Source organism: Salvelinus fontinalis, chromosome 22 (genome assembly GCF_029448725.1).
Source record: "Salvelinus fontinalis isolate EN_2023a chromosome 22, ASM2944872v1, whole genome shotgun sequence".
In the NCBI taxonomy this organism is placed as follows: domain Eukaryota; kingdom Metazoa; phylum Chordata; class Actinopteri; order Salmoniformes; family Salmonidae; genus Salvelinus; species Salvelinus fontinalis.
In genome coordinates, this window is record NC_074686.1 from 13,362,252 (window position 1) to 13,390,235 (window position 27,984).

The window sequence follows — 27,984 nt, forward strand, 5'->3', positions numbered from 1 at the left end:
GCTCTACTATCCTCATGTTGAGGAACCCAGACACACCCAGCTCAATGTCACTTCATATCCGTATCATCACATCTAAACACACACACACTCCTTTTTAACTCACTCTCTTTATTTCTCTCTCTCTCACACACACACACACACACTCCTTTTTAACTCACTCTCTCCCTCTTTATTTCTCTCTCTCTCTCTCTGTCTCACACACACACACACACACACACACTCCTTTTTAACTCACTCTCTCCCTCTTTATTTCTCTCTCTCTCACACACACACATACACTCCTTTTTAACTCACTCTCTCCCTCTTTATTTCTCTCTCTCTCTCACACACACACACACTCACATAAACACCTATTATTTTGCATCATCTTTATTTTCATAAACAACACAACAACAGATCAGATCCCAGATCCCTCCCTCCTGAATGCATCTCAAGCCAAACCAGTTCAACAACACAAATTAACGAACATGTTTAAACACGATTGAAAATCATTAGACATTCACATAACTACAACCCTCTAAGACAATACTATTTGCCAACTGTAAATTCAGAAGGCATTTAGGCCAACTGACAGGAAAAAGGGAATACACACACACACATGGGCACACACACACACACACACACACACACACACACACACACACACACACAAACAGGAGTTACACAACATAATGGACGGTTAGTCAAACAAACAAAACGACCGACAGGTGCACATCTGGGACACACAAACAAGTATAACACACACACTGGAGTATGGTAGATTGACGTCATACAAAGCATCGTGACAGCATGGTGAGTCACAGCTCCCCCCTCATCCCTCCCTCCATCTTTCACTGTCCTCCTCTTCTCTCTCTCTCCTCTCCTCTAGGCTGGCTGCTCTCTGTGGAGGGGAGAGAGACAGAAAGAGAGACAGAGATTATTGTTCAGCCTATTATATTACTTCAGCTCTCTAGATGTCACTGTGGTGCAAACACACACACTCTCTCTCTCTCTCTCTCTCAATTTTTGAATTTCAATTTAAGGGCTTTATTGGTATGGGAAACATATGTTAACATTGCCAAAGCAAGTGAAGTAGATAATAAACAAAAGTGAAATGAACAATACAAATTAACAGTAAGCATTACACTCCAAAAGAATAAAGACATTTCAAATGTTATATTATGTGCAAATAGTTAAAGTACATAAGGGAAAAGAAATAAACATAAATATGGGTTGCATTTACAATGGTGTTGTTCTTCACTGGTTGCCATTTCAAATCAAATCAAATTGTATTTGTCACATACACAAGGTTAGCAGATGTTAATGTGAGTGTAGCAAAATGCGTGTGCTTCTAGTTCCAACCATGCAGTAATATCTAACAAGTAATCTAACAATTTCACAACAACTACCTTATACACACAAGTGTAAAGAAATGAATAAGAATATGTACATAAAAATATATGGATGAGCGATGGCCGAACGGCATAGGCAAGATGCAGTAGATGGTATAGAGTACAGTATATACATATGAGATGAGTAATGTAGGGTATGTAAATATTATATAAAGTGGCTAGTGATACATTTATTACATCCAATTTTTTATTATTAAAGTGGCTAGAGATGAGTCAGTATGTTGGCAGCAGCCACGCAATGTTAGTGATGGCTGTTAAACAGTCTGATGGCCTTGAGATAGAAGCTGTTTTTCAGTCTCTCAGTCCCAGCTTTGGTGCACATGTACTGACCTCGCCTTCTGGATGATAGCGGGGTGAACAGGCAGTGGCTCGGGTGGTTGTTGTCCTTGATGATCTTTTTGGCCTTCCTGTGACATCGGGTAGTGTAGGTGTACTGGAGGGCAGGTAGTTTGCCCCTGGTGATACGTTGTGTAGACCTCACTACCCTCTGGAGAGCCTTATGGTTGTGGGCGGAGCAGTTGCTGTACCAGGCGATGATACAGCCAGACAGGATGCTCTTGATTGTGCATCTGTAAAAGTTTGTGAGTGTTTTTGGTGACAAGCCAAATTTCTTTAGCCTCCTGAGGTTGAAGAGGCACTGCTGCGCCTTCTTCACCACGCTGTCTGTGTGGGTGGACCATTTCAGTTTGTCTGTGATGTGTACGCTGAGGAACTTAAAACTTTCCACCTTCTCCACTACTGTCCCGTCGATGTGGATAGGGGGCTGCTCCCTCTGCTGTTTCCTGAAGTCCACGATCATCTCCTTTGTTTTGTTGACATTGAGTGTGAGGTTGTTTTCCTGACACCACACTCCGAGGGCCCTCACCTCCTCCCTGTAGGCCGTCTCGTCGTTGTTGGTAATCAAGCCTACCACTGTAGTGTCGTCTGCAAACTTGATGATTGAGTTGGAGGCGTGCATGGCCACGCAGTCATGGGTGAACAGGGAGTACAGGAGAGGGCTGAGAACGCACCCTTGTGGGGCCCCAGTGTTGAGGATCAGCGGGTTGGAGATGTTGTTTCCTACCCTCACCACCTGGGGGCGGCCCGTCAGGAAGTCCAGGACCCAGTTGCACATAGCGGGGTCGAGACCCAGGGTTAGGGTTAGGGTTTTTCGAATTCTTTGTGGATCTGTGTAATCTGAGGGAAATATGTGTCTCTAATATGGTCATACATTTGGCAGGAGGGTAGGAAGTGCAGCTCAGTTTCCACTTCATTTTGTGGGCAGTGTACACATAGCCTGTCTTCTCTTGAGAGCCAGGTCTGTCTACGGCGGTGTCATGACTGTCCTGTGAGGATCTGAATGGGTCAGATCTGATTTGCAATGGATAACTTCAACCAGACCCTCTCTCACCCACAGAGGGTGGAAGGAGGGAACTGGTGGGGGGTTGACAGCCCAGAGAACATCCCTCCCAAAAATTCACACAGGAATGTGCCTTTGTTTCACAGACATTTTCCCTCCATAACTCTAACATGTTCTAAAGCGAATACTGGAACAATATTTCTAACATAGAACGTGGGGAATGGACAGAGGCGATCCAAAGACCACTAATGTCATTTGGTTGTTATTTTGTGATGTCATTAAAAATGTCATAAAGGAAATATTGTAACTTGAAAAGTAGACACTATATGTGTGAAGTTTCAATCCTCTACGTTGTGTATGAAATAGGAACAATTATAAAGTGTTTTTGTTTAGAGAGGGATGTGATCTTAGAAACTATAAGAGGAAATTGTTTCTATAACTTTGTACAAGTAAGTAGTCACCACCCCCTTGAGTGAGGTCAGAGAGCGTGTCAGCCTCATGAAGCACCCCTTTTGAACAAACTGTATAAAATGATGAGTTAAGAATTAACATATCAGACCAGAAAGACGTTGCGCTGCAGCTCACGTCCAGAGTGGTTAGAACTCTGAAATCTCAACACGAGGTAGAGACGATGAAGTCACCTCCCAGACAATCACTGGTATGGCTGATTAGCTGTCCTAAGTAAAATATCTTGAAAAGCTCATTGAAGTGGGAACATTCTACTACTCTCTTCAAACTACCGTAGTATGCTACTTTCATCACCCCACTGAGAGCCATTGACACGGCTAGCTAGCCTATCTTCAAAGAATCATCTTCCAAAGCAAGTGGAAGTAGAGTGAGCTCTGTAGCTCTGTTCAGGACTACACGACTGATCGCCAGATACCGGACGACAGCAGAGGAGAACAACAGTAGAAGAGATGGGTGGGGACCCCTTTTGGACAATCAGAGCTTTACAAGCGTGCCACAAAAAGTTCCAACACCTTTTCCAAGAAGGCCTGGTTCCATCAGAAATACACAGTGAAACAAGGCATTTACACGTAAATACATTCATGATTTCTTACTCCAAACAGGCGGCAATTTGTGTGCAAAGAATATGATTACTTTGAGAGTAGTTTCTAAAATGTACCAAAATTAAGTGTCTTTATCTCTTGCTCTCTCCATGTCTTTTGTAACAAGCCGGCATATTGTGTCAGTCCACTAGGGATTTGTTTCTAATGTATTAAGTGTGTATGTTTATATTTTAGTTAGCTAGTAAATAAATAATTAAACCAATTTATGTAGTATTGAATCATAAGTAAGGCCGGGTATTTTCAGATGCAAGGAGGATACAAAGTTATGATTAATAAGTTAACTGTTTATGGATGTGATAGATAAAGACCTTAAAAGTTTAATTCGGGAGATGGTAACTCTTTAAAGAACCACTCTCGTGGTGATCCCAAATCCTAATGAGTTAATAGTTACATGATTAATTTAATTGGGTAACAATTAAACATAGTTAGTTGATTAGATAAATAACAGTCATCAGATTAAAGAAAGTAAAGTCACGACAGCGGCCTTTCTCAATAGCAAGGCTTTGCTCACTGAATCTATACATAGTCAAAGCTTTCCTTAAGTTTGGGTCAGTCACAGTGGTCAGGTATTTTGCCACTGTGTACTCTCTGTTTAGGGCCAAATAGCATTCTAGTTTGCTGTGTTTTGTTGTTAATTCTTTCCAATGTGTCAAGTAATTATCTTTTAGTTTTCTCATTATTTGGTTGGGTCTAATTGTCCTGCTGTCCTGGGGCTCTGTGGGGTCTGTTTGTGAACAGAGCCCCAGGATCAGCTTGCTTAGGGGACTCTTCTCCAGGTTCATCTCTCTGTAGGTAATGGCTTTGTTATGGAAGGTTTGGGAATCGCTTCCTTTTAGGTGGTTGTAGAATTTAACGTCTCTTTTCTGGATTTTGATAATTAGCGGGTATCGGACTATTTCTGCTCTGCATGCATTATTTGGTGTTTTACGTTGTACACAGATTATATTTTTGCAGAATTCTGCATGCAGAGACTCAATTTGGTGTTTGTCCCATTTTGTGAATTCCTGATTGGTGAGCTGACTCCAGACCTCACAACCATGAAGGGCAATGGGTTCTATAAATGATTAAAGTATTTTTTAGCCAGATCATAATTGGTATGTCGAATTCTATGTGTCAGGTGTGCTCCCTCCGGCCTCTAGGTCACCAGGCTGCTCGTTATGGTGCACACTTGTCACCATTGTTACGCACACCTGGACTCCATCACTTCCCTGATTACCTTCCCTATAAATGTCACTCCCTTTGGTTCCTTCTCCAGGTGTTATTGTTTCTGTTTCATGCCTGTGCGTGGATCTTATTTTGTATTACGTTGTGTTTATTTATTAAAACACTCACTCCCTGAACTTGCTTCCCGGCTCTCAGCGAACAACGTTACAAAATAACGTCTCACCTAAGGGAAGCATCAGTATAAAGGTTTTCTTCCAGGGGTGAAGGAGAGGACCAAAGTGCAGCGCGGCTAGTGTTAAACATGTTTAATATAAACACAAGTGAAACACTACAAACAACATACAAAATAACAAATGTGCAAAACCGATACAGATCTATCTGGTGCAGAACACAAACACAGAGACAGGTAACAAACACCCACAAACCCCCAACACAAAACAAGCCTCCTATATATGAGTCTCAATCAGAGACAACGACTACCATCTGTCTCTGATTGAGAACCCACACCAGGCTGACATAGAAACAGACAAACTAGACACACAACATAGAATTCCCACCCAGCTCACGTCCTGACCAACTAAACACATACAAAACAACAGAAAACAGGTCAGGAACGTGACAATCAGGGAGTATTTTTTCCCTTCCCCCCAGCGGGAATGACGTCGGGTCCGGGAACCGCTACAGGCTCTCATGCCTCGGACAGATCGCCACGCTCCCTTGCTTCAGCCGGCTCGCCAGGATCCCCTGCCTCAGCCGGTCTGTCAGGTTCCCTCGCATCAGCAGGGGTGACCAGTCCGCTTCTGATCCCCGGGATCATCCCTTTGGTTAGCGTCCTGTGGCTGGAGCCGAACGCGCCGGGGAGGGGGTACCGTCACGTATGCTTTCTCTCCAGGGCTCTGGTCGCCATGCTCCCGCTTCTCAGCCGGACTGACAGGTTTCCCGCGCCTCAGCAGAGGTGACTGGTCCGCTCCTGATCCCCGGGATCGTCATTTTGGTCGGCGTCCGGCAGCTGGAGTCGCTCGTAGAGGAGGGGGTGCTGTCACGTGTGCTCCCTCTCCGGCCTCTAGGTCACCAGGCTGCTTGTTATGGTACACACTTGTCACCATCATTACGCACACCTGCGCATCATCAGACTCGCCTAGATTCCATCACTTCCCTGATTACCTTCCCTATATATATGTCACTCCCTTTGGTTCCTTCGCCAGGCGTTATTGTTTCTGTTTCATGTCTGTGCGTTGTTCGTGTTTCTTATGTTGTATTATGTTGTGTTTGTTAAAACACTCACTCCCTGAACTTGCTTCTCAGCTCTCAGCGCCCAATGTTACATTATGTTCCTTTTGATGGCATAGAAGACCCTTCTTGCCTTGTCTCTCAGCTCATTCACAGCTTTGTGGAATTTACCTGTGGCGCTGATGTTTAGGCAGAGGTATGTATACTTCTTTGTGTGCTCTAGGGCAACAGTGTCTAGATGGAATTTGTATTTGTGGTCCTGGCAACTGGACCTTTTTTGTAACACCATTATTTTTTGTCTTACTGAGATTTACTGTCAGGGCCCAGGTTTGACAGAATCTGTGCAGAAGCATCTAGGTGCTGCTGTAGGCCCTCCTTGGTTGGGGACAGAAGCACCAGATCATCAGCAACAGTAGACATTTGACTTCAGATTCTAGTAGGGTGAGGCCGGGTGCTGCAGTCTGTTCTAGTGCCCTCGCCAATTTGTTGATATATATGTTGAAGAGGGTTGGACTTAAGCTGCATCCCTGTCTCACCCCACGGCCCTGTGGAAATAACTTTTAACCGCACACTTGTTGTTTGTGTACATGGATTTTATAATGTCGTATGTGTCATGACTCTCTCTCTCCTTGGTGAGGATCAAAAGGACCCATCAACTAGGCAAATGTTTGAGGAGAGGAGAGGGGGGGAGTTTGGCCTGTTTTATGACTTAAATACCTTGCAGACACTTTCTCTTTGGCTCTGCAGTATGGGAAGACCGAAAATTCTTTGTTAGACAGAGAGACTTTGCCGCCAAAATTTCAACATCAAACAATGGACACTGGGACAATATATTTCAACATCCGAATGATGAGAGATGGAATATGGAAAATGAATGTATATTTTGTGATGTCATTAAAATGATCACGGAAATATTGTAACTTTAAGAGCTTTCACACTGTATATGTCAGATTTACAGCTACATGTTATAAAAAATTACATGATTAAATATGAAACTATTTTTGAAAATATAGAAATGTGATTTTAGCCTTCTAAATGAGATAATTACTTTTTATATAAACATAGGCCCAGTCAGTAACCACGCCCACGTGAGCACAGACATTGTGTCGGCATGTTGGAATGCCCCTAAGACCAGAGTGCTTAAAAGGACTTAACAAAATGTATATTAGACCAAAACATGCCGGGTTGCTGTGGTCCTAGCTGTACCCTGAATAATCAACCATTGAGACCAGAGAACGTGAGGCCGTGGTTCACACGTTGAAATGTTTAGAACTTTGTAAACTAGACCAAAACATGCACCGTCTGCAGCCGTGCATGTAAAGTAGTCTAGGACATTTTGACCAAAGACAAGAGAGAAGAAGGGGCGGCAGATAGCCTAGGGGTTAGAGCGTTGGGACAGTAACCGAAAGGTTGCTAGATTGAATCCCCGAGCTGACAAGGTAAAAACCTGTCGTTCTGCCCCTGAACAAGGCAGTTAACCCACTGTTCCCTGGTAGACCGTCATTGTAATTAAGAATTTGCTCTTAACAGACTTGCATTGTTAAATAAGTAGATCCCTCAGAACACTGTGTGTGGTACATCTGAAGTACCTATTCTAATGAACACTCCAGAACAAAAGAAGTCTACAGCTAAGAAGGACATTGTGACCTCTGGTGGACAAACAGAGACTTACATCAAACCACTTCACATAGATGGATCGAGTGGTGACGACAGAGAAAGCCATCTACACGTAAATATATATTGCATTTCTGTGGTTGTTAGTGTGCTAAATATTCTGGTTACGGTGAGCACAGTTTCCATATGTATGATAAGTTGACTCTTTGTCCCTCCCTTTCCATTGCGTAACCAAACGGTCATGCTTTTGTTAGTCAACTAGGGACCTGTTTTCATTGTATTATGTATGTAATCAATAACCTATGCTGTCTGTGTTTACGTATTTGGTGTGATGATTTAGTTAGTTAATAAATAATTTAACCAATTTGTGTATCGCTGATTCATCACTTAGGTTAGAGTTCGTGCAGATATCCAAGGATTATGCGACATTCAGAATGTGACTGAGGTAATAATTAATAATGGACTATTATTGATGTAAGAGATATTTAGATCATCTTTAGAGTTTAATTCAGGAGATAGTAACTCGGTAAACAACTGTTCCCGTGGTGCCCCAAATTCCGAATGAGTTAATTGTTACATGATTAATTTAATTGAGTAATACGTCAACGTAGTTGGTAATTATTCAGTAAATAGCAGTCATCACATTAATGATAGTCACGTCACGTTTTTTCCCCAACACCACTTTCCATCAATTTGTATAGCAGACACTCATGCCCCCCAAAAAATCAACAAAGCATGAGAAGACTTCGTCTTTGTTTTGGTTTGTTTGTTTGTCAATTAGGGTGTGCATGGTGAATACGTGGTCTGTCATATGGTGTTAGTGGAATTAAATAATTCCTCTAATATACTCATTCATTAAATTCAATCTGTCTATTTATAAGAATTTGTAAGATACTTATTAACATAAAATAGACAGGATACAGTCTTATTAAAATTAGATAATAGTGTTTATTCTCGGAGCACGCTGCCATTTGATCATAAACACAGGTTTATATACAAGATATGACGTCATAGGTTACAGAATAAATCTCATTGTCCTGACAAATAGAAAACAGGTTCAAAAGTTCATTCCAACTTCACAGCACACACACATGACACATAATATAATCAATTATCCTGAAGGCTCACTATAATTTATTACCACTTTAGCAGGCAACTCAAGATAATGGAAGACCTAAAAAGTTACCCACAGCCTTATCTAAACACCTCAGGGCTAAGTTGGGTCAGTTCAACCATAGTTTAATGACCCTTTCTGCTTATTTTATGACCCACAACACAAATCTCTTTTCACCAGGCATGCAGAGTTCAATTAGTTATAGTTTTATCTAAAGCTAGAATTTGTTTTAACTATTTATTAACAAAATTCCTAACAATGGTCATTTGGTAAAAAGCCAATTTGACATTTGCTCAGTGCTTAGAGTCTGCTGTTATTTATAATGCAGAGGATTTTCCCAAGGTTGCCCTTGACGGATATCCCATGGTAGTTATTGGGGTCAAATTTGTCTCCACTTTTGTGGATTGGGGTGATCAGTCCTTGGTGTTCAAATATTGGGGAAGATGCCAGAGCTAAGGATGATGTTAAAGAGTTTAAGTATAGCCAATTGGAATTTGTGGTCTGTATATTTGATAATTTCATTGAGGATACCATCAACACCACAGGCCTTTATGGGTTGGAGTGTTTTGTATTGTGTCCTGTAGTTCATTCAAAGTAATTGGAGAATCCAGTGGGTTCTGGTAGTCTTTAATAGTTGATTCTATGATTTGTATTTGATCATGTATATTTTTTTGCTGTTTATTCTTTGTTATAGGGCCAAAAATAATGTAGAAGTGGTTTACCCATACATCTCTGTTTTGGATAGATAACTCTTCATGTTGTTGTTTGTTTAGTGTTTTCCAATTTTCCCAGAAGTGGTTAGATTCTATGGATTCTTCAATTACATTGAGCTGATTTCTGACGTGCTGTTCCTCCTTTTTCCGTAGTGTATTTCTGTATTGTTTTTGTGATTCACCATAGTGAAGGCGTAGGCTCAGGTTTTCTGGGTCTCTATGTTTTTGGTTGGATAGGTATCTCAATTTCTTTCTTAGGTTTTTGCGTTCTTCATCAAACCATTTGTCATTGTTGTTCATTTTCTTCGGTTTTCTGTTTGACATTTTTAGATTTGATAGTGAAGCTGAGGTCAAATGTACTGTTTAGGTTTTCTACTGTTAAGTTTACACCTTCAGTATTACAGTGAAACGTTTTGTCCAGGAAGTTGTCTAAAAGGAATTGAATTTGTTGTTGCCTAATTGTCTCTCACTCTCTCACACACACACACACCACACACACACACCACACACACACACACTCACACACACACTCACACTCACACGGGGTCGTAGGTGGTATCTTTCTTGAAGAAGCGCATGGCGAAGAATCCCCCAGCCTGGACACACAGCACCAGGATGATGCCTCCTATGAAACTGGACATGTCAAAGCCTGCCTGGGAGAACTCTGATGGCTCTGGAGGAGACTCATCTGGCAGGGGGAGATACAGTGGGACATTTTCGATGCAAGGGCATTGAAGATGAAACGTGGCTGGGTCTTTCAGCATGACAATGATCCCAAACACACCGCCCGGGCAACGAAGGAGTGGCTTCGTAAGAAGCATTTCAAGGTCCTGGAGTGGCCTAGCCAGTCTCCAGATCTCAACCCCATAGAAAATCTTTGGAGGGAGTTGAAAGTCTGTGTTGCCCAGTAACAGCCCCAAAATATCACTGCTCTAGAGGAGATCTGCATGGAGGAATGGGCCAAAATACCAGCAACAGTGTGTGAAAACCTTGTGAAGACTTACAGAAAACGTTTGACCTCTGTCATTGCCAACAAAGGGTATATAACAAAGTATTGAGATAAACTTTTGTTATTGACCAAATACTTATTTTCCACCATAATTTGCAAATAAATTCATTAAAATCCTACAATGTGATTTTCTGGATTTTTTCCCCTCATTTTGTCTGTCATAGTTGAAGTGTACCTATGATGACAATTACAGGCCTCTCTCATCTTTTTAAGTGGGAGAACTTGCACAATTGGTGGCTGACTAAATACTTTTTTGCCCCACTGTATATGGGGAGGGAGGGGGGGAGAAGGAGAGATATGGGAAGAGAGAGAGGGGGAAAGGGATGAGTAATAATAGAGAGATCAATAAGGGATGGATGAAGTGATGGAATGAGTCCCCTTCACCTTCTTCCGCTATCTCTATGACTAAAAACACATAAGGAAATGTAATCAATGTTATTGTTGTTTAGCAAATTGTTTTTACTCACATTGTCTATTTTGTGTGTGTGTGTGTGTGTGTGTGTGTGTGTGTGTGTGTGTGTGTGTGTGTGTGTGTGTGTGTGTGTGTGTGTGTGTGTGTGTGTGTGTGTGTGTGTGTGTGTGTGTGTGTGTGTGTGTGTGTGTGTGTGTGTGTGTGTGTGTGTGTGTGACTCACATGTGCACATGGCTGGGTCGTTTGTCACATTACAGTTCTGAGAATCATCCTGATCGGATACACACCCAGTATCATTACCTACGAGAGAGAGGAGGGAGGGTGTGTGTGTGTAGGTCAGATCCTGACACACTGAATAATTGAATAATCTGGTAAAGACCTGGAGGGTTGTCTTACCTACAGCAAGGGATCCGATTTATATTAAATGTGTGTGTGTGTGTGTGTGTGTGTGTGTGTGTGTGTGTGTCTCACTGTTCCCGAAGACCCTCCAGACACAACCAGTCAGGTTTAGGGTGGAGTCTCCGACACACAGGTCACATGACTCAGCCTGGGAGCAGTCTATCGGAGGCAACAGTTGTCAATCAATCAGCCAGGGCAGAATAACACAAATAAACACACTCAGGGCGGACCTCTGCTTTCCTCATAACAGGAATCAATGCGTCATTAAAACCCTAGACATTGAGCTAAACCCTAAGCATTGAGCTAAAACCTAGGTGTTGAGCTAAACACTAGGAATGGAGCTAAACTCATTGAGCTAAACCCGAGGCAATGAGCTAAACTCTTGGCATTGAGCTAAACCCTAGGATTTGAGCTAATCCCTGATCAATGAGCTAAAACCTAGGCATTGAGCAAAACCCTAAGCATTGAGCTAAACTCTTGGCATTGAGCAAAACCCTTGGCATTGAGCTAAACCCTTGGCATTGAGCTAAACCCTAGGGATTGAGCTAAACCCTAGGCAATGAGCTATACCCTAGGTCCTGAGCAAAACCCTAGGCATTGAGCTGTACCCTAGGCATTGAGCTATACCCTAGGCATTGGGCTAAACTCATTGAACTAAACCCTAGGTATTGAGCTAAACCCTAGGAATGGAGCTAAACCCTAGGATTGAGCTAAACCCTACACATTGGGCTAAACCCTAGGTATTGGGCTAAACCCTATATATTGAGCTAAACCCTATACATTGAGCTAAACCCTAGGCATTGAGCTAAAACCTAGGTTTTGAGCTAACCCCTAGGTATTGAGCTAAACCCTAGGCATTGAGCTAAATTCTAGATATTGAGCTAAAACCTAGGTATTGAGATAAACCCTAGGCATTGAGCTAACTCATTGAGCTAAACCCTTGGCATTGAGCTAAACCCTATGAATTCAGCTAATCCCTAATCATTGAGCTAAATCCAAGGCATTGAGCTAAACCATAGACATTGAGATAAACCCCAGGAGTTGAGCTAAACCCTAGGCATTGCGCTAAGCCCTAGGTATTGAGCTAAACCCTAGGAATTGAGCTAAACCCTAGGATTGAGCTAAACACTACACATTGAGATAAAACCTAGGTGAAGAGCTAAATCTGAGACAATATACGCAACCCTATATATTGAGCTAACCCCTAGGAATTGAGCTAAACCCTAGGCATTGAGCTAAACCCTAGACATTGAGCTAAACCCTAGGCATTGAGCTAAAACCTAGGTATTGAGCTAAACCCTAGGTATTGAGCTAAACCCTAGGTATTGAGCTAAACCCTAGGCATTGAGCTAAACCCTAGGTATTGAGCTAAACCCCAGTCATTGAGCTAACCTCATTGAGCTAAACCCTTGGCATTGAGCTAAACCCTACGAATTGAGCTAATCTCTAATCATTGAGCTAAATCAAAGGCATTGAGCTAAACCCTAGACATTGAGCTAAACCCTAGATATTGTGCTAAACCCCAGCAGTTGAGCTAAACCCTAGGCATTGAGATAAAACCTAGGTGAAGAGCTAAATCCGAGACATTGAGCTAAACCCTAGGAATTGAGCTAAAACCTAGGTGTTGAGCTAAACACTAGGAATGGAGCTAAACTCATTGAGCTAAACCCTAGGCAATGAGCTAAACTCTTGGCATTGAGCTAAACCCTAGGATTTGAGCTACTCCCTAATCAATGAGCTAAAACCTAGGTGTTGAGCTAAAACCTAGGTATTGAGCTAAACCCTAGACATTGAGCTAACTCATTGAGCTAAACCCTTGGCATTGAGCTAAACCCTATGAATTCAGCTAATCCCTAATCATTGAGCTAAATCCAAGGCATTGAGATAAACCCCAGGAGTTGAGCTAAACCCTAGGCATTGAGCTAAACCCTAGGTATTGAGCTAAACCCTAGGAATTGAGCTAACCCCTAGGAATTGAGCTAAACCCTAGACATTGAGCTAAACCCTAGGCATTGAGCTAAACCCTAGGTATTGAGCTAAACCCTAGGCATTGAGCTAAACTCATTGAGCTAAACCCTTGGCATTGAGCTAAACCCTACGAATTGAGCTAATCCCTAATCATTGAGCTAAATCAAAGGCATTGAGCTAAACCCTAGACATTGAGCTAAACCCTAGACATTGTGCTAAACCCCAGGAGTTGAGCTAAACCCTAGGCATTGAGATAAAACCTAGGTGAAGAGCTAAATCCGAGACATTGAGCTAAACCCTAGGAATTGAGCTAAACCCTAGGCAATGAGCTATGCCCTAGGTTCTGAGCAAAACCCTAGGCATTGAGCTGTACCCTAGGCATTGAGCTATACCCTAGGCATTGGGCTAAACTCATTGAGGTAAACTCATTGAGCTAAACCCTAGGAATTGAGCTAAACCCTAGGATTGAGCTAAACCCTACACATTGAGCTAAACCCTAGGTATTTGGGCTAAACCCTATATATTGAGCTAAACCCTAGGCATTGAGCTAAAACCTAGGTATTGAGCTAAACCCATGGAATTGAGCTAAACCCTACGAATTCAGCTAATCCCTAATCATTGAGCTAAATCCAAGGCATTGAGCTAAACCATAGACATTGAGGTAAACCCCAGGAGTTTAGCTAAACCCTAGGCATTGAGCTAAACCCTAGGTATTGAGCTAAACCCTAGGAATTTAGCTAAACCCTAGGATTGAGCTAAACCCTACACATTGAGAAAAAACCTAGACGAAGAGCTAAATCCGAGACATTGAGCTAAATCTGAGACATTGAGCTAAACCCTAGGAATTGAGCTAAACCCTAGGTATTGGGCTAAACCCTATATATTGAGCTAAACCCTAGGCATTGAGCTAAACCCTAGGCATTGAGCTAAATCCTAGACATTGAGCTAAACCCTAGATATTGAGATAAATCCTATGCATTGAGCTAAACCCTAGTTATTGAGCTAAACCCTAATTATTGAGCTAAACCCTAGCCATTGAGCTAAACCCTAGCCATTGAGCTAAACCCTGGGAATTGAGCTAAACCCTGGGCGTTGAGCTAAACCCTGGTTATTGAGCAAAACCCTGGGCATTGAGCTAAACCCTACATATTGAGCTAAATCCTACGCATTGAGCTAAACCCTAGGCCTTGAGATAAACCCTAGGTATTTATCTAAACCCCAGTCATTGAGCTAAACCCTAGGCATTGAGCTAAAACTTAGGGATTGAGCTAAACCCTAGGCATTGAGCTAAACCCAAGGTATTGAGCTAAACCCTAGAAATTGAGCTAAACCCTAGGCATTGAGCTAAACCCCAGGCATTGTGCTAAACCCTAGGCATTGAGCTAAACCCTAGGAATTGAGCTAATCCCTATGCATTGAGCTAAACCCTAGGCATTGAGCTAACCCCTAGATATTGAGCTCAAACCTAGGCATTGAACTAACCCCTAGGCATTGAGCTAAACCCTATGTATTGAGTTAAACCCTGGGCATTGAGCTAAACTCATTGAGCTAAACCCTAGGCATTGAGGTAAACTCATTGAGCTAGACCCTAGGTATTGAGCTAAACCCTAGGTATTGAGCTAAACCCTAGGCATTGAGGTAAACTCATTGAGCTAGACCCTAGGTATTGAGCTAAACCCTAGATATTGAGCTAAACCCTAGGCATTGAGGTAAACTCATTGAGCTAGACCCTAGGTATTGAGCTAAACCCTAGGTATTGAGCTAATCCCAACACTAGACATTGAGCTAAACTCTAGTTATTGAGCTAAAACCTAGGCATTGAGTGTAACCCTAGCGGTTGAGCTAAACCCTAGGCATTGAGCTTAACTCATTGAGCTAAACCCTAGGCATTTAGGGGGTCTGAGCATTGTTTACCAAACTAACAATGTTTAATTTGCTTACACATATCATGTCATTTTAAATGAGATGTCATGAAGAATAGGAGACAAGGGAAGGAGTCGAGGGAAGGTTGGAAACAATACTATAAATGGAAGTGGGGCCAAAAAGAACAGAGGGGCCAAAGTTGAGAATCAGAAAGTTCAAAGGGTGACAGACCACACACACACAAACATGCTCCCATACATACCTACCTGAAGAGTCCGACTGACAATGAGAGGTGCTCACCACTGAGAGGACCAGCAACGCTGCACCGGGGGCCTTTAGCTCTAACCCTCGCATCCTGACCACTACAGACCAGTTCAGACTAGTACAGACCAGCAAAGACTAGTACAGACAGGTAGAGACCACAGACTAGTCAGAGAAAAACAAAAAAATAGCTTCAGTTCCTCAGGTGGCTTCAAGATGTCAACAGGGATCATAAGATTCTAAACGGTTCCAGAAGGTTCCAGAATGTTTCAGAATATTCCAAATGGAGGACTAAGTACTTTTCAGTTGGTTGTAGATTGCTTCCCTTGCAGAGGACTCAAACTCAACAAAACATAAATGGGGTTCTAGCTTTAGAAAATATTAAATGAAGAGGAGAGGAGTTATCTGCATTTGGGAAAGAGAGAGACAGGAACCGGTGTAACTCGACCCTAGTCTACTTGGTTACCTAGCCATCCCCCTCCCCTTCCCCTTCCCCACCACCCTGAAACCCACACCACTGAGACAGATTGACACCTTTTTACCTCAGAGCCCCAGGACACACACACATACAAAAGCATGCTCGCAAGCACACACACAGGCACACAAACACACACTCATATGCCCGCACACACACACACACACACACACACACACACAGGAATGTGCACACACACACGCTGTGCCCACAAACGCTGATTATCATTCCAACACAGATATTACAGGAACTGTATAGACACTGTCACACAATGACATGTGTATTTTGTCAAATGCGTATTTATGTGGTGTATATATACAATGTGTTGTTAATTCCTGTCTATACATGTAACGACCGGGGTGTAGTTGGTGAGAAGTCAGGCGCAGGAAGCAGAGAGTTCAGGTTAGTGCTATACTTTTTAATGCACAAAAAACGATGAACATAAGCCAACCCCCCGAACCAAAGGGCGCACACCTTAACAAATGCCCCAAACACGGAGAACTTAAACAGTCCAGCAAAACCCATAAAAATGAGAAACCCGTAACACACAGACGTGTACACACGTACACCAAACAATCGCGCACAACCAGTAGGCGGGCCTGCTGGTAAATAAAGCCTGACTAATCAGCCTAAAACACAAACAGGTGAAACCAATAAACAGAAAGGGGAAAAAGGGATCAGTAGCAGCTAGTAGGCCGGTGACGACGACCGCCGAGCGCCACCCGAACAGGAAGGGGAGCCACCTTCGGTAGGAGTCGTGACAGTACCACCCCCTGACGTGGGGCTCCCGCAGCGCGGCGACACGGAGGGCGAGGCGCAGGGCGATCCGGAAGGAGGCGATGGAAATCCCTCAACAGTGACGGGTCCAAGATGTCCCCCACCGGTACCCAGCACCTCTCCTCCGGACCGTACCCCTCCCAGTCCACGAGGTACTGCAGGCCCCTCACCCGGCGTCTCGAGTCCAGAATGGCCCGTATCGTATACACCGGGGACCCCTCGATGTCCAGAGGACCTCCGGTACCTCACCGTCCTGCAGGGGACCAGCTACCACCGGCCTGAGGAGAGACACATGAAACGAGGGGTTAATGCGATAATAGGAAGGGAGTTGTAATCTATAACACACCTCGTTTATCCTCCTCAGGACTTTGAAGGGCCCCACACACTGCGGCCCCAGCTTCCGGCAGGGCAAGCGGAGGGTAGGTTTCGGGTCGAGAGCCACACCCTGTCCCCCGGTACAAACACGGGGGCCTCACTGCGGTGGCGGTCAGCACTCCTCTTCTGCCGTCCACTGGCTTGTTTGAGGGATTCCTGGACGGCTCTCCAGGTCTCCTTGGAGCGCTGTACCCACTCCTCCACCACAGGAGCCTCGGTCTGACTCGAATGCCAAGGTGCCAGGACCGGCTGGTAGCCCAACACACACTGAAATGGTGATAGGTTCGTCGAGGAGTGACGGAGTGAGTTCTGGGCCAACTCCGCCCATGGGACGTACCTAGACCACTCCCCTGGCCGGTCCTGGCAATACGACCTCAGAAACCTACCCACCTCCTGGTTCACTCTCTCCACCTGCCCATTACTCTCGGGGTGATAACCGGAGGTCAGGCTGACCGAGACCCCCAGACGCTCCATAAACGCCCTCCATACCCGGGACGTGAACTGGGGACCCCGATCAGAGACAATGTCCTCCGGCATCCCGTAGTGCCGGAAGACATGGGTAAATAGCGCCTCCGCAGTCTGTAGGGTTGTAGGGAGACCGGGCAATGGGAGGAAACGACAGGACTTAGAAAACCGATCCACAACAACCAAGACCGTAGTGTTCCCCTGATCGTAATGGTCGGCTATCTAGGGAGTGCACGGGGAAGGGGGAATCTATCGGCACTAACGGAACACCCAGCTTAATGGCGAGTCCGCGATCCATAAAGTTCCCAGCTGCACCTGAATCGATTAGCGCCTTATGCTGGGAAGAGGGAAAAAAGTAAAGGGAAAAAAATCAAGACAAACATGTGACCAACAGGGGGTTCTGAGTGAGTTTGGTGCTGACTCACCTGGGGTGACCGAGAAGTGTTCCGCCTGCGCTCTCGACTCCCAGAGGGGCCCCCCCAGCACCGATCGGCCGTGTGTCCTCTCCGACCACAGCTGGTGCAGGAGGAGCCTCCTCCTCCGGTACCCCTCGGCACGGCCCCCCCTCACTCCATAGGAATGGGAGCGGGAGTGCTAGGCGGTGGAACGGACAGGACCCTCTCTGAACGCCCGCGAGCAGCCAGCAGATTGTCCAGCCGGATAGACATGTCTATTAGTTCGTCCAGGGAGAGAGCGGCGTCCTGACACACTAGCTCACTGCGGACGTCCTCCCGGAGACTACATCGGTAGTGGTCTATCAGGGCCCTGTCGTTCCACCCAGCCCCAGCGGCCAAGGTCCGGAACTCCAACGCGAAATCCTGCACGCTCCTCTTCTCCTGCCTAAGATGAAACAGTCGCTCACCTGGGTAGTTCTGGGTAGTGCTCCTTCGCCGAGTCTAGACCGCGTTGGCCCACTCCAGAGCACGACCCGTCAGGCAGGAGACGAGGACACTCACACTCTCCTCTCCCGATGGAGTTGGCTTCACGGTCGCCAGGTACAGTTCAAGTTGGAGCAAAAACCCCTGGCACCCAGCCGCTGCTCCATCATAATCCCTCGGGAGCGCAAGACGGAGAGCGCCGGAGCCGGACGCGGAGGGAGGAGAAGGTGGATCCATCGATGGAGGAACCGGAGGGGCAGAGAGGAGACCACTCCTCTCCCATCGGTCCATTCTCTCCAACATTTGATCCATCGCCAATCCTATCCGATGGAGAACGGTGGTGTGATGGAGGACACGTTCCTCCATCGATGGAAGGGGGTTGGCAGCTGCTCCTGCTGACTCCATGAAGGTGCGGATTCTGTAACGACCGGGGTGTAGTGGGTGAGAAGTCAGGCGCAGGCAGCAGAGAGTTCAGGTTAGTGCTATAATTTTTAATGCACAAAAAACGATGAACATAAGCCAACCCCCCGAACCAAAGGGCGCACACCAAAACAAATGCCCTAAACACGGAGAACTTAAACAGTCCAGCAAAACCCGTAAAAATGGGGAACCCGTAACACACAGACATGTACACACGTACACGAAACAATCCCGCACACCAGTAGGCGGGCCTGCTGGTAAATAAAGCCTGACTAATCAGCCTAAAACACAAACAGGTGAAACCAATAAACAGAAAGGGGAAAAAGGAATCAGTGGCAGCTAGTAGGCCGGTGACGACGATCGCCGAGCGCCACCCGAACAGGAAGGGGAGCCACCTTCGGTAGGAGTCGTGACAATACATTGCTTTCTAACTGTATAATTAACATGTTGAGTGACACACGCACATTGCAATGAATAATGCTTTAAGTCAATAAACTAGGCAACTTCAGTTAGTGCTAAATACGGCTGCTAGAATCCTGATTAGAATCCTGACTAGAACCAAAAAACTTGATCATATTACTCCAGTGCTAGCCTCCCTACACTGGCTTCCTGTTAAGGCAAGGGCTGATTTCAAGGTTTTACTGCTAACCTACAAAGCATTACATGGGCTTGCTCCTACCTATCTTTCCAATTTGGTCCTGCCGTACATACCTACAAGTACGCTACGGTCACAAGACGCAGGCCTCCTAATTGTCCCTAGAATTTCTAAGCAAACAGCTGGAGGCAGGGCTTTCTCCTATAGAGCTCCATTTTTATGGAATGGTCTGTCTACCCATGTGAGAGACGCAGACTCAGTCTCAACCTTTAAGTCTTTACTGAAGACTCATCTCTTCAGTGGGTCATATGATTGGGTGTAGTCTGGCCCAGGAGTGTGAAGGTGAACGGAAATGCTCTGGAGCAACGAACCGCCCTTGCTGTCTCTGCCTGGCCGGTTCCCCTCTCTCCACTGGGATTCTCTGCCTCTAACCCTTTTACAGGGGCTGAGTCACTGGCTTACTGGTGCTCTTTCATGCCGTCCCTAGGAGGGGTGCGTCACTTGAGTGGGTTGAGTCACTGACGTGATCTTCCTGTCTGGGTTGGCACCCCCCTTTGGGTTGTACCGTGACGGAGATCTTTGTGGGCTATACTCGGCCTTGTCTCAAGATGGTAAGATGGTGGTTGAAGATATCCCTCTAGTGGTGTGGGGGCTGTGCTTTGGCAAAGTGGGTGGGGTTATATCCTTACTGTTTGGCTCTGTCCGGGGGTATCATCGGATGGGGCCACAGTGTCTCCTGACCCCTCCTGTCTCAGCCTCCAGTATTTATGCTGCCGTAGTTTATGTGTCGGGGGGCTAGGGTCAGTTTGTTATATCTGGAGTACTTCTCCTGTCTTATCCGGTGTCCTGGGTGAATTTAAGTATGCTCTCTCTAATTCTCTCTTTCTCTCTTTCTTTCTTTCTCTCTCTCGGAGGACCTGAGCCCTAGGACCATGCCTCAGGACTACCTGGCATGATGACTCCTTGCTGTCCATAGTCCACCTGGCCATGCTGCTGCTCCAGTTTCAACTGTCCTGCCTGCGGCTATGGAACCCTGACCTGTTCACCGGACGTGCTACCTGTCCCAGACCTGCTGTTTTCAACTCTCTAGAGACAGCAGGAGCGGTAGAGATACTCTTAATGATTGGCTATGAAAAGCCAACTGACATTTACTCCTGAGGTGCTGACTTGCTGCACCCTCGACAACTACTGTGATTATTATTATTTGACCATGCTGGTCATTTATGGACATTTGAACATCTTGGCCATGTTCTGTTATAATCTCCACCCGGCACAGCCAGAAGAGGACAGGCCACCCCTCATAGCCTGGTTCCTCTCTAGGTTTCTTCCTAGGTTTTGGCCTTTCTAGGGAGTTTTTCCTAGCCACCGTGCTTCTACACCTGCATTGCTTGCTGTTTGGGGTTTTAGGCTGGGTTTCTGTACAGCACTTTGATATATCAGCTGATGTAAGAAGGGCTTTATATATACATTTGATTTGAATAAACACTTGTCACCTTCACCTCATACAAACACATGCCTTCTCCATCACATACACTCCTCCCACACACACAACCCAACCTCCTCTCCTCTCCTCTCCTCTCCTCCTCTCCCTTCTCCTCCTCTCCATCCTCTCCCTCCTCTCACACATCGATTTGTGCTGGAGCGTCAAAGAGGTGTGTATGGGTGTGTGTGTAGGGGGAGAGGCAGTATGTGTGCCTATTAGATAACCGAGGAATTTCCGCAGTCACATGAGCACCAGCTTGAGCTTCCCGTTAACAGCTCATAAATCCCACCTGAGGGCAGTCAGACTGTAAGGAGCAGATCTAACCGCCTGTCTCCTCTCTATCTAGCCCATCTATGTGTTAAAAGGTAGTGTAACAGAGGTGGTTCGTGAACCACACATACTTGATTAGGAGGTTAATCATACCTGAAACATGAACACTTGCGTAAGCTCCCCTTGTTGCTGCCTAGGCTTTAGCTCATCGGGTTACTGTGGTGCAACACTCCATCCAATTTCTGTGACGTCTAGAGGGCTGAAGTACACTGAACAAAAATGGAAAAGTGTTGGTCTCATGTTTCATGAGCTAAAATAAAAGAGCCGTTGCCAGATAATTTAATGTTTATTTCCACCTCCAACATCATTGTAGAGAATTTGGCAGTAGTTCCAACCGGCCTCACAACTGCAAACATTTACATTTACATTTACATTTAAGTCATTTAGCAGACGCTCTTATCCAGAGCGACTTACAAATTGGTGCATTCACCTTACCACGTGTAACCAGTCCAACCCAGTACCTCCACATCCGGCTTCTTCACCTGCGGGATCGTCTGAGACCAGCCATGCGGACAGCTGATGAAACTGTGGATTTGCATAACCAAATAATTTCTGCACAAACTGTCAGAAACCATCTCAGATGAGAAGCTTATCTGCGTGCTCATCGTCCTCACCAGGGTCTTGACCTAACTGCAGTTCGGCGTCGTAACTGACTTCAGTGGGCAAATGCTCACCTTCGATGGCCACTGGCACGCTGGAGAAGTGTGCTCTTCACAGATGAACCCCTGATCCAGGCCTCTACCTTTTTTTTAAGGTATCTGTGACCAACAGATGCATATCTATTCACAGTGATGTGAAATCCATAGATTAAGGCCTAATGAATATATTTAAATTGACTGATTTCCTTATATGAACTGTAACTCAGTAAAATCTTTGAAATTATTGCATGTTGCCTTTATATTTTTTGTTCAGTGTCATATAATAGGCTGAACTATAATATCTCCCTCTCTCAGTTTTCCCTCTAATGTGTAAATGACGTAATGCTATACATTTCTCCCAAAGAGAACCGGAAGTCCGTTTCCTTACATGGTTCTATGTCAACGACAAAATGAGTGTCCCCCTCTCTGCGCAGTGCCGTGGCCCGTGCGTAATCACGTAGACACATTGCAGCAACCACTGCAGCCCACGCACGCTGTTTTGTATTACCGGGGAAACCGAGAATCTCAGTTGCCAGGTAAATCATCCATGACCGGGTTTCCCAGATATATCTATCAATCATCTCTCATCAGATAGCCCACATCGTTAACTAATCAACATTAATCAGCTGTTCATGTTTCAAAATAGATAGTAAACCTATACATGTTCAATTTCGTGCCTTTCAAAACACCCAAGGACATGTAGGCCTCGAGAGAGATAGATATATAGTCTACGTACTTTTTCTCAAATCGAGACCTTGGGACTATAAGGTTCTATCTGACATTTAAAAAAATGTATAGTCATATTTAATTGATCTTTAGATGGTTCTTCATATATCTGTGAAGATAGATGTTTGAAAAAATACATTTTTAAGTGAAAAAATGAAGAACTAGAAAGTTGATGTTGTCACGTTGTTCAGTGACGACAGTAATTCGTCTGACGATCATAATACATTTCTTAATGTGCTCTGACTCTATCTTGGTAAAATAGTGTTATTATATAATTTATGTATTCAAATAGCTACAGTTGTCTTAATGTCTTAATGTCTAATTCAGAAGTGTCAGATAGAACCTTATAGCTGAACCCAGACTGACATTTCGGAGCCAGAATCCATCTGCGATTGCATCCCCCTAAAAAACGGATTACAAATGTTACAAGATATTGATACTCTGCACTTTAGGTACCTTTAAGAAAGAAAAAAACCCACTACAAAACAGTTTTGAATTCTGGGATGTGAAAACTTTGATGCTCAATATCTCAGAACTATGTCTTGCGCATTTAGGTCACGAAATGATCATGTATGATTCATCCGAGACAAAGGGTGCTTAGCCAGTGACTCACCTTAGGACACTGCATGTAGGCTATTCATGCACTTAGATCCTATTTTGCTCTTGCTTATTGAATGACGTACACGTTTTTGTTAACTTTTTTTAATTCTGCAGAGAATTAGACATATGATCTCAAATATTTTCTTATAGTCTTATTCAATACCACCAAAAAATAAATGACAACAATCGATTATGCAAGCAAATTCTAGCATACAACTACGTTTCAGAACCTTGGACAGCTCCTCTAGGTGCGAGCCCCCCCCATACGCCCTTTTCTCGCTCTCAACCATTTACACTTACAAGAACCTCTACTGCGGTGTGTGCGTGTTTGTGTGCGTGCGTGCGTGCGTGCGATCGAGTGTTTCGGAAGCGCCTGTCCGACATTTTTAAGGAAAAGTTGCGCGCGAGGCAAGCCGCAGTGGGAGGGGCGGGAAGCTGCCGCATTTTTCTGAATGAAATTACTCTACAGGAGCCCCCCATCCCACCCCACACTCCCGTCTCTCCGAGCGCCTCATTGGCTAAAGCCTGCCACAACTGACGTCAGTCAGACCTTCCCTAGTGAAGGAACATTCGCGCAGGAGATCCATCCAGTCATTCCGGTGTTCACCACCGGAGAAACGGAGACAACCTAATCGCAAGGAGGATATGTTATTACTCTGATGGGGACAGACAAGCCTTACTGAGATATTACCAACCATCATATACCACGAGACAAGCTGGACACAGACAGCATCACAGTCTCCTGGATTCTCTGTCAACAGAGCTGATTTGAAAGAATCGTGATCAAGGTCTTGTTAGAAGGTAAGATCTTCTGTAGTGTCTGTCTGTGTGTGGGGGCAGTGTATGTCATGTGTATGTAAACCCAAATTTATATCAGAGATAAAGCATGAGAACATGGTTTTCCAAGCTAGTGGGCAACTGTTACACAACACTCCACACGGCACAATAAGAGAAGAGTGGAGAGGAGACACCAGAAGGACTGCATTCCAATTCTGTCTTCTCCACTTTCTCCCTGGAGTGTGTACTCGTTCACTCCCCCTTGTATATTTAAAAGCATTGGCTAGACATACATATAGGCTAGACAGGGCTTCTTCATCACATATCTCTTACATTGCTTGAGGGGAGTGAACAAGTGTACACTTTGGAGAGAGAAGAGTAGATATCAGGCAATGAAATGGAATGGTCCCATAGTAATGTGAGGAGCATGCAAAGTCTCTCCTTTGAGATGAACCAGTATCACTGTGGTTCAAGTGCACTACTTCCTGTGCCATAAATGCCCAGACCTTTTGGCAGATGCCAAAGTGGCCTAAGACCCAAGAGAGGAAGCCACTGTAGACTATTGAGATGCAGGAGAAGTGGAGAGGAGAGGAAGCTACTGTAAACTATTGAGATGCAGGAGAAGAGACGAGGAGAGGAAGCTACTGTAAACTATTGAGATACAGGAGAAGAGACGAGGAGAGGAAGCTACTGGAGACTATTGAGATGCAGGAGAAGAGATGAGGAGAGGAAGCTACTGTAAACTATTGAGATGCAGGAGAAGAGACGAGGAGAGGAAGCTACTGTAGACTATTGAGATGCAGGAGAAGAGATAAGGAGAGGAAGCTACTGGAGACTAGATGCAGCCCCAGTACAGGGTGTCTGTCTGCTGCTGTTAAGTAACAATAACAAATCACATGCAGGAACAGAGGGAGAGGGAGACTTGCTACTATTAGTTCCGTGACATTGTTTGTTAACATCTCTGTCTTCTCTCTCTCTCGCTCTCTCTCAGGTGTCGTGTGTGTGACCCATGATGACCCAGAATGACTCGGACATCTGGTTTGAGGAGTCTTCAGGTTCAGAGATGACTTCGCCCGTTTCCCAGCTGGACCAATCAGATCCCACAACCATTCCTGAGGCCTCTCCTCTCAGCCTATGGGGAGTGGTACTGTGCGTCTCCGGAACCCTCATTGTGTCCGAGAACACCATTGTAGTGGCGGCCATCTTGGCCACGCCTTCTCTCCGTGCCCCTGTCTTCCTGCTCCTCGCCAGCCTGGCATTGGCCGACCTGCTTGCAGGCGTGGCCTTGATCCTGCACTTCCTCTTCCTGTTCTGTCTGGAGCCCACGGATTGGTCAGATCTGATGACATCAGGGCTTCTGGCGACATCACTGACCGCCTCCCTCCTCAGCCTGATGGGCGTGGCGCTGGACCGTTACCTGTCGCTAAGCCACGCCCTGACCTACGGCTCCCGCCACTCGTGTCGATGCGCCGCTGGTCTGCTGGCACTCGTCTGGCTGGGGTCATGTCTGATCGGCTCGGGCCCGATGCTGGGGTGGCACTGCCTCAATGACATCACATCCTGTTCCGTGGCGCGACCCCTGACCCGGACGTACCTGTCGTTGCTTTGTGGCGGCTTCCTGCTGGTCGTCATGGTAACGCTGCAGCTATACACCGGGATCTGCCGCGTCGCTAGGCGGCATGCTCACGCCATCGCCACGCAGAGGCACTTCCTGCCTGATGACCAATCGTACAAGAGCAAGCACGGGGGCCAGGGGAAGGGCCTCTCTCGGCTGTTGTTAGTCCTCGGCGTGTTCGTCAGCTGCTGGACGCCCTTCGCCCTTTACGGTTTGCTGGGCGATGCATCTAGCTCGCCCCTGTATACGTACGCTACGTTAGTGCCGGCGGCAGGGAACTCTCTGCTCAACCCTCTGCTGTATAGCCTGAGGAACAAAGACATACGCAAGGTGCTGCTGCACGCCTGCTGTCCTCACAGACACACACACAACACACACAGGCCTGTTGACGTGTAGGATGGAGACATACACAGACACACACATACTGTCCCATATAACTGTAACGCATACAAATTGCACATCATCATCATCACTTGCACTTCAGATAGGCAATCAGAATGTAGTGTTCCAGAAGGCAGCCATCTTGGAGTCAGCTGGAATAAGCTCTGTCATTGGCTGTGAGACCTGATGTACTGTTTCATCTCAACATGTGCCTCATCCTCAACTAACATGAAGACAATCCACTCTTGATGCAATCACAGAGGAGCAACTATCGTAATTCATCTGGGTCCTTGGTGGGACTATACTATGCTGCTGTCGGTGATCCAAAGGTCAAATGCAGAGTAACTTGAAGGACTCTTAAACTCTTATAGAGGGTTTGCACTAATACTGTAAAAGGTACGTCAGCTATCTCTGAAAAGGTTTGAGTTTGCCAATGTTTTTTTAAATAAAATGTATGAATGTTGTCTTTTTCTACTTCCTAAATAAAAACGACTTTGTTTTGCACTAAAAGTGAAGTGGAGTCTCCTTCTTTCTACTCGCACGCATGCATGCGCACACACACACACAGACGTACTTGACTTAAGCCTGTTGACAATTGTCCTGCATCTCGGTTTGGAGCAAGTTTTCCCAGGTCACACCAGTTGAGGCCGCTCTCAGTCATTTCTGCCTGGACTTTCTGGGTTTCTGTGTCACCCTCTGTTTCTTTTTCCCTGTGGGTTCCATTTCAACCACTGGGACAGACGTCAATTAAACATCTATTCCACGTTGGTTCGGTGTAATTTAATTGAAAGGACGTGGACATAACGTTGGTTCAACCAATGTGTGCCCAGTGGGCAGGGACTGGCAAGTGATGATGGTGGTCGGTTTCTGAAGGGTGTCCAATACAGCTCCACTCATCTTTTTATTTTTCAGGAGGATCTTGAACATGGTGGATGACTGTAAACCTGAAAAATGTGGACCTGTGGGAGAAGCCATTGACCTACACAAACGTTTTAAATATTTTATATGAATCCACAAATCACATTACAGTTGAGAAGGATTCAAACATTTCATAGGTCATGGATATACAACACAGGAGGTTGGTGGCACCTTAACTGGGGGAGGATGGGCTCGTGGTAACGGCTGGAGCAGAATAAGTAGAATGGTATCAAATACATCAAACACATGGTTTCCATGTTTTTAATGCCATTTCATTCGCCGTTCCAGCCATTATTATGAGCCGTCCTCCCCTCAGCAGCCTCCACTGATATACAGTATGGACACAGAAAGACACTTCTTCTCCATACAGTAAGGCTACCCATGACACCTGACACAGAGCAGTACCTCGCTAGCTGCTTTGCCTTTTTCCTATGCAGGCCTGCAATCTGAAGGTCACTGTCAGCCTATGTACATGTCCAAGACTCCCAAATATCAGCACTACAAGTTTGCATTGATAACCTGGTATTTCAGCAACTTGTCAGCAAAGGCCTGCTCCATTTACGGGTGAAAATAGCAACCCACTTCCAATATGAGCACTTCCCTCCGGCCTCCCTCAGAACAACACTATCTGAACCCCTCCCTCTGGCCTCCAGCACTTCCCTCCAGCCTCCCTCAGAACAACACTATCTGAACCCCTCCCTCTGGCCTCCAGCACTGCCCTCCAGCCTCCATCACAACAACACTATCTGAACCCCTCCCTCTGGCCTCCAGCACTTCCCTCCGGCCTCCCTCAGAACAACACTATCTGAACCCCTCCCTCTGGCCTCCAGCACTTCCCTCCAGCCTCCATCACAACCACACTATCTGAACCCCTCCCTCTGGCCTCCAGCACTTCCCTCCGGCCTCCCTCAGAACAACACTATCTGAACCCCTCCCTCTGGCCTCCAGCACTTCCCTCCAGCCTCCATCACAACAACACTATCT

At 45.5% G+C, this 27,984-nt stretch overlaps 2 protein-coding genes across 3 annotated transcripts; one reads left to right on the top strand and one right to left on the bottom strand.

Moving 5' to 3' along the window:
* cd164l2 (CD164 sialomucin-like 2) lies at window positions 1–16,004 on the bottom strand. 2 transcript variants are annotated; one of them, XM_055876503.1, is made up of 5 exons: window positions 15,553–16,004; window positions 11,528–11,614; window positions 11,279–11,356; window positions 11,017–11,049; window positions 8,734–10,326 (listed from the first exon to the last, which is right to left on the bottom strand). In XM_055876503.1, exons 1-5 carry the CDS (start codon window positions 15,638–15,640, stop codon window positions 10,172–10,174), a joined length of 441 nt encoding a protein of 146 aa, XP_055732478.1. In that variant the 5' UTR covers window positions 15,641–16,004; the 3' UTR covers window positions 8,734–10,171. The 2 variants fall into 2 exon arrangements, 1 of the variants encoding a protein (XP_055732478.1); XR_008754130.1 differs by lacking the exons at window positions 8,734–10,326; window positions 11,017–11,049; window positions 11,528–11,614; window positions 15,553–16,004 and adding an exon at window positions 1–880 and having other exon boundaries at window positions 11,279–11,443.
* Window positions 16,005–23,705: 7,701 nt separating this feature from the next.
* gpr3 (G protein-coupled receptor 3) lies at window positions 23,706–26,592 on the top strand. The gene is made up of 2 exons (XM_055876504.1): window positions 23,706–24,110; window positions 25,078–26,592. Exon 2 carries the CDS (start codon window positions 25,096–25,098, stop codon window positions 26,095–26,097), a length of 1,002 nt encoding a protein of 333 aa, XP_055732479.1. The 5' UTR covers window positions 23,706–24,110; window positions 25,078–25,095; the 3' UTR covers window positions 26,098–26,592.
* The last annotated feature ends 1,392 nt before the right edge of the window (window positions 26,593–27,984 follow it).